This window comes from Podarcis vaucheri (assembly GCF_965113315.1).
Source record: "Podarcis vaucheri genome assembly, chromosome: 12".
NCBI lineage: Eukaryota > Metazoa > Chordata > Lepidosauria > Squamata > Lacertidae > Podarcis > Podarcis vaucheri.
Window position 1 is genome coordinate 63,224,107 of NC_138750.1, and position 6,854 is coordinate 63,230,960.

Here is a 6,854-nt window from a genome sequence, read left to right on the forward strand (position 1 = left end):
TCATTTAAACATCCTTGCAATATCAGTGACTTCCCTTCTTCTCTTTCCATGGTTCATTTTTCATCTCATAAATCCCTGAATATTTTACCATCCAGCATTCCATTATTACTTCCATCTAAACTCCCTATCTCCCAACCTACTCCAAACCAAAGTACTCCTACTAAACCAGGCATGTCCAAAGTCCGTTTCGGGGGGCTAATCAATTTGATTATTTCCTGGGGTAAAATCAATAACTTCAACAACTTTGGGTTCAATCCTAAAAAATGTTAACAGCTTTGGTCGGCCCTCACAGCCCTTCACTTCATCAAATCTGGCCCTCTTTGAAAGTTTGGACACCACTGTACTAAACCATGGGGAGGCAAACTAAGGCCCGGGGGCCGGATCCGGCCCAATCGCCTTCTCAATCCGGCTCGCGGACGGTCCGGGAATCAGCGTGTTTTTACATGAGTAGAATGTGCCCTTTTATTTAAAATGCACCTCTGGGTTATTTGTGGGGCATAGGAATTCGTTCATTTTTTTTAAAAAAAAATTATAATCCACCCCCCACAAGGTCTGAGTGACAGTGGACCGGCCCCCTGCTGAAAAAGTTTGCTGACCGCTGACCTAAAACATCTTGTGGTTCCTCCTCTGATATTTAAAGGTGCCCATTGATGGCTACTAAACAAATGGCTATGTCCTGCCTCTAAAAACCAGTTGGTGGGAATCACAAGCGGGAACAAGCGACTGGGTGCTGGATCAGACCAATGGCCCGTCTAGTCCAGGATCCTGTCCTCAGGTGAGCGACCAGATGCTGGACCACATGGAAGACTGACTGGATCCTATTCTGAACAAATCTGGAGAGATTAGGGTGGGTGATGGATAGAGGACCGTGTCATGGAAGTGTGTGTCATTTTAGTTCAGCGAGGGGCCTTTAAAATATGTTTCTGGGTGTGAGGAATTCAAGTCTGCTATTATTTTTGGGATTAGACCACATTTAGCTTGGTAAGTCTACACTGGATGGAGAAGCACATAAACTGCTTTTGGCAAACCAAAGAATTTTAGATTTACTTTCTGAGAATGCTAATAATAATAATAATAATAATAATGCTGCAATTACTTGGCAATCATTTTAATAGCTTCTATGCAATTTTACACACATTTTACTCAACAAGCAAAACTAAATCATATTGAATTATATTAATATGAATTCCCAAGTCATGTTACAACTTTTTAGCACCCCTCCTTTTCGGAATATGAAAGCTGAAAAATTAAACCACACCGTAACGTCACGTGAGTAAATTAATTTGGAACATGCAGAAAATACAAAAAGTAAAGGAACCGCAGAAAGAGGGGAAAGGAAGTCAAGTTTTGAAATGTTAAAATGATTGTAAAACGATTGAAACGTACAAAACTAAAGATAATAAATAAAATATAATTTTTTTAACGTCACATTCCCCGATGTTCTCCCCAGCCCCGCAGATTCCTCCCTGCTCCTTTCCTTACCTCTGTCCCACAGCCTCTGCAAAGACGCCTCCGTCCTCCTGGGCTTCTGGGCAGAGAAGTCGCTTCCCGCAGGAACGGCGTTTGGGCAAGAAACCCCACCCAGGGGGATCTCTTTCAAGCACTTCTCCAGGCCTTGAAGGGGTGGGATCCCTGAAGGAAGAGAAGGGCAAGTAGCAGGTGAAAACCAGGTAAAATCTGTTATAGACACAAAATCATAGAATGGCAGAGTTGGAAGGGGGACCCCCAGGGGTCATCTAGCCCAACCCGCTGCAACGCAGGAATCACGATGGGGGAAAAGGCCCTGCAAGCTGCATCTGGAATAAATGGTGCAAAATCGTTTGGGGTGGGCATGACTGAGGAGCTGAGCCCTCGTCTTACCTGCCTCCTTCGCAGGACTTTCTCCTGCACCCAATTTCCCTTGTCCGTCGGAAGAGCTGCTGGCCACAGAGCGGAAGAAGTGGCCGCTCGGGGCGCCAGGGAGCTCCTTTGAGTAGCCCTCCAGCACCATTGGCAAGGGGGTGCCGTTTCGGCTGAGACCTATGGCGAGAGAGGAAGGAAAGAGGCATTCTTCTGGGTTCACTCTCCAGCTCCCAACAACCCGCTCTCTCAACTTCGCTGTGCTTGAGTTGCGAAAGGAGAGAAGACAGCAACCTTTTATTTTGGGGACTGCAGATCAAGTCCAAGCGGGCGACAGATGCGAAACAGAAACAGGGGCATCAGGACGGGGGGCACATTTAGAAAAACAAGGAAAAAATATTTATTCTTTTGGTTTTATGACTTATCTTTTATTCTCTGTGTGGCTTATTTAGCATACACCGCTTAGAAAAGGTAATAATTTGTCATATTGTGAATCTCTCCGTGCATAATCGGCACATAGTTGAGCTGTGGAACTCCCTCCCACTGGAGGCATGGATCGGCCACCAACTTCAATGGATTTAAAGGGGGATTGGAAATTTCACGGAGGAAGAGAGGGCTATGGAGGGCTCCCAGCCACAATGGCTACTGCTCAACCTCTTTAGAGAGCATTGCTTCTGAATACCAGCTGCTGGAAACCAAAGGAAGGGGGGAGTTGCTCTTTTGCTCAGATCCGGCTTGCAGGTTTCCCACTGGCATCTGGTCTGATGCCGTATGCCCAGCCCTCTTTTAAAGCTATCCAGGTCGGTGGCCATCTCTGCCTCCTGTGGCAGGGAGTTCCACAGTTTAACTCTGCGCTGCACAAAGAAGGAACTTTCTGTTCTTTTACCGCCTCACCTTCCTCCTTCCGGGTCCACCTCCCTGGCTCCGGGGTCCACCTGTGCAGCCTGTCCGGGGAGCTGCTGATGGAGGAGCTGACGGCCGGCGACCACGGCTGGCTGGGGGTGTTCTGGGGCAGCTCCCTCAGGCACCGCTCCAGGCCTTGCAAGGGGGTGCTGTTCCGGCTAGGTCCTACCGAGAAAGGGCATGCAAAGCTGTCGGCTACACAACTGTACCATGCTGGTATTAATTTATTATCTAGGTACCAACTTTCCTTCCAAGAAGAAACACCAAAATGGTCAAGGACTCATGGAATCACGGAGTTGGAAGGGACTCACAGAGTCATCTAGACCAACCCCATGCAAGGCAGAGAAAGTATCTTAAGAAAGGACAACAGCAAAATGACACTCAAACCGACTGCAGAAACACAGCTACCTGGAATCAAAAATTACAGGAAAACAACAGGTTTGAAACATGCATAATTAAAATATATAATGTACAAGTACATTAAAACAGTGAACAATTAAAACAGTTAGACTAGCGGTTGCCTAAAACATCAAACGTTGAAAATTATTATCATTTCTGAAGGCAGCCCCGTATAGAGAAGTTTTAAATGTTTGATGTTCTATTATGGGGGGGGGGGGGAGAGAGAGAGTGTTACTGGCTTGTTGTTTTTATTGATTGCATATGTTGTGATCTTTTCTGTGAAGTGCCCTGAGACCTCTGGGTAGAGGGCAGTATATAAACTTAATAAATTAATAATAATAATAATAATAATAATAATAATAATAATAATAATGCTTTTCTATTTGTTGGAAGCTGACCAGAGTGGCTAGGGCAATCCAGTCAAATGGGAGGAGAACAAATAATAACATTATTATTATTATTATTAAAAAAAAACTTCCCTATGCAGGGCTACCTTCAGATGTCTTATAATAGCCATATAGTTGTTTACCCTGGGGTGGGCGGGATTGCCTAGGGGGCGCTAGGAGGTATTGGGGCACTGGAGATGTAAATGACTATTGGACTTTAAAAAGCTGGCATTGCTGGATCAAGTGCACTTAATTTTGCTGAATTAAAGAAACTAAACTGTTTTAATTGGATTCTGAATAAATGTGCAATTCATCCCGTTTCTATGTATTATTGTCGCCCTTAGTGGGGGCTGTGCAAGCCACTGTTCTGTACAATGCTTTCTTTGTAGGGCAGGGAAGGAGTTGCTGGGGATGAGCTGATGGAACCAAGGAGAAAGCCCCACCCCCCAAAAGTTTGGGAACCAATGAAACAGAACAGCAATCAAAGAAAGAGAGTCGACATGAGGGGAATGCTTGAGTCTTCAGAGGCCGACAGAATGCCAAAACTGATGGGGCTCCCAACGTTTCAGCAGGGAAGGTATTCTTCGCCATTTCGGGCTGGAGATTTCCGTCCGGCCTCCAACCTTGATGCTCGCCACTCACCTTCCTCCCTCCTCATCCACCTCCCTGCCTCCGGGGTCCACCTGTGGAGCCTGTCTGGGGAGCTGCTGACGGCTGGCGAGGAGGGCTGGCTGGGCGAGCTCAGGGGGAGCTCCTTCAGACACCTTTCCAGCCCCTGCAGAGGGGTGCCGTTCTGACTGATGCCTGCGGAAATGAGAGGAAGCAAAGCTGGCTCAGGACAGAGATCAAATATCCTGCCCAAGGGAAACGATGGCGTTGTTGGCGGGTGGATCTGGGCCGCGATCCTCACCGGCTCCCGACAACATCACGCAGCTGAGTCTCACCTTCCTCCTTCCTCGCCCACTTCCCGGTTGCGGGGGTCCGCCGGGGGAGCCTGTCTGGGGAGCTGCCGATGGAGGAGCTGATGGTCGGCGAACAGGGCTGGCTGTGGGCGCCAGTGGGGACCTCCTTCAGACACCTCTCCAGGCCTTGCAAGGGGGTGCCGAGTCCTGAGGGTGGGGAAGGAGGGAGAGAACACTAAGCCGGCTCCTAAACCAGAAGGACTGAAGCTCAGTAAGAACATCAAAAGAGTCTGCTGGACAGTGGTCAACCAGATGGTTATTATTTATTCAATTCAGCCTTTCACCCATACATCTCAGGGCAGGCTCACAACATAAAATTACAATATAAGAAGCACAAAATTTTCTGAAGAAATTTAAGAACAAAAACAAACGGATGCCTGCGGGAAATCTGCAAGTAGGATTCGAACACAAGAGCAACACTCTCCTCTCCTATGGTTTTCAGCTACCAGTATTTGGAAGCATTGTCCAACTGTGGCCACAGAGAACGGCCACTCCGGCTAGTAGCCACTGAGAGCCCTCTCCTCCTCCATGAATTGGTCTAATCCTCTTTGGAAGCCCTCTGAGCTGGTGGCAGTCACTGCCTCCTGTGGCAGGGAGTTCCACACTTTAACTCTGCTTCTTTCACCCGTCCCGAATCTTCCACGGGACGTCCACAAGTTCTATTGTTTATGAGAGAGGAAGAAAACACTTCTCTGTCTGCTCTTCTCCAGGCTGTGCCTTCTTCACTTCACTTCTCCAGGCTGTGCCTAATTTTATAAACTTCCATTGTGTCTCCTCTCCCTTGCCTTTCTGCTAAACTAAAAAGTCCAAATGCTGCACCCTTTCTTTTTGCCACCCCTTTCCTGAAACTTCCCCTTTCCATATCCTTTCTGAGCGGAGACAGGTTTTCAAATATGGTCGCACCATAGATTGAGACATCGGCCGCTCTATTTTCAATCCCTTTCCTAACGATCCACAGAGTGGAATATGCCTTTTTTTCATGGCTGCCGGTTAGGAGAGGCTCAGGAAACGCAAGGAGGGAATGGCGAACCGATGGAGCAAGCCGCCCCCTGACCTTCTCGTGATGTCCCCGCCTTGGATTTCCGCCATTCTGTGTCTGGACCCCGGTGGCTGCTGGCGCACACTGGAGACAGGCGAGGGTGTTTGGCAGGCAATTCACGAAGGAAGGTCTCCGGCCCTCGAGGGAGAAAACTCTCTGGAAGAGGGTCTGTCGGAAGAAATGGAAACAGGCGGCCATCAGTCCCTGTTCAGACGACCATCACTGACCCTCAGCAAATGAGTGGGGTGCCTTTCCCCAACCTGGCGGCCTCTACAAGTTCTGGACTACAAATCCCATCAGCCACAGCACCGTATTAGTAAATATACTATTGGTTTATAAAGACCTTAATAACTTGGGACCAGTTTGCCTAGAAGATTCCTTTACCCCATAAACACCCACTCAGCAGCTTCCGTTAGAGGAACTGGCAGTTACAGGCGCTCCGGAAAAGCCCATTTCACATTTGCCAAAACTTGATGGTTTGTAGCGTGACCTCTGGAACTCCCTGCCTATTGATATCTAGGAAGCTGCCTTCACGACACTCTTTTCGGCGCCTGGTGGAAACTTTTTAAAAAAATAAGTAAATTTATTTATTATGTTTTTCAAGTTTAAATTTTACAATCACAAACGTACAACATAAAGACAAGATCCCAAAGAATCTCCAGGACTTCCCTCCTCCCCATTGTGGGCCCTATTATTAATCGTTTCCTCCTGCATCTTTTATAATAATCCAAATCTTTTACATCTCCGTTATATCCAAAATTCACTACTAAACTACAAGTGTTATTCCAATCCTACTAACGATTTCAACTGTTTACAATGGTTTTTAAGGTAAATTACAAATTTCCCCCATTCCTTATTAAAATTTTGGCCTTCCCGATTTCCGATTCTTCCAGTCATTTTTTGCCGTTTCGGCATAGTCCATCAATTTAACTGGTGGAAACGTTCTTGTTAATCAACCCTGTCCAGATTTTTTTTTAGAAAGATGGCACGAGTTCTAATCTGTTTTTAGCCTGCTGTTATTTAACTTTCCGAAAATCTGAAATTACTTGTCAATTTGGGTCGGGGATCATTTTTTCTTTTTCTTTTGTGAACTGCTTCAAGATGGTTGGTTTTCTTGCAGCCGAGGGGTGTATAACCTTTACAAAATAAAGGTGACCGTGTTGGTTGGGGGCTGATGGGAGCTGTAGTTCCCCTGGCAAATCCAGACCGCAAAGAGAGCGCGCAAACCAAATCCCGCCCCCTTACCACAGAGGGCAAGCGATGGAGGGGTGTTGCACTGAGAGCTGCCCTGCTCTGCGGCCGCATTGCTGCGTGGTTCTGCAGGGA

General features: G+C 47.1%; 1 protein-coding gene and 1 long non-coding RNA gene across 2 annotated transcripts in view; one reads left to right on the plus strand and one right to left on the minus strand.

Moving 5' to 3' along the window:
- LOC309514815 (uncharacterized protein) overlaps positions 1-6,854 on the minus strand; it is a 54,048-nt gene that overhangs the window by 14,768 nt on the left and 32,426 nt on the right. Inside the window, exons 13-15 of the mRNA XM_082192152.1 lie at positions 2,734-2,907; positions 1,861-2,019; positions 1,483-1,632 (exon numbers count right to left, since the gene is read on the minus strand). Coding sequence (XP_082048278.1) covers positions 1,483-1,632; positions 1,861-2,019; positions 2,734-2,907 — 483 coding nt within the window. The remainder of the gene's footprint in view (positions 1-1,482; positions 1,633-1,860; positions 2,020-2,733; positions 2,908-6,854) is intronic.
- On the plus strand, positions 1,535-4,163 carry LOC309515100. The gene is made up of 3 exons (XR_014212267.1): positions 1,535-1,670; positions 2,978-3,180; positions 3,917-4,163. It is a non-coding gene; the product is annotated as an uncharacterized lncRNA (long non-coding RNA).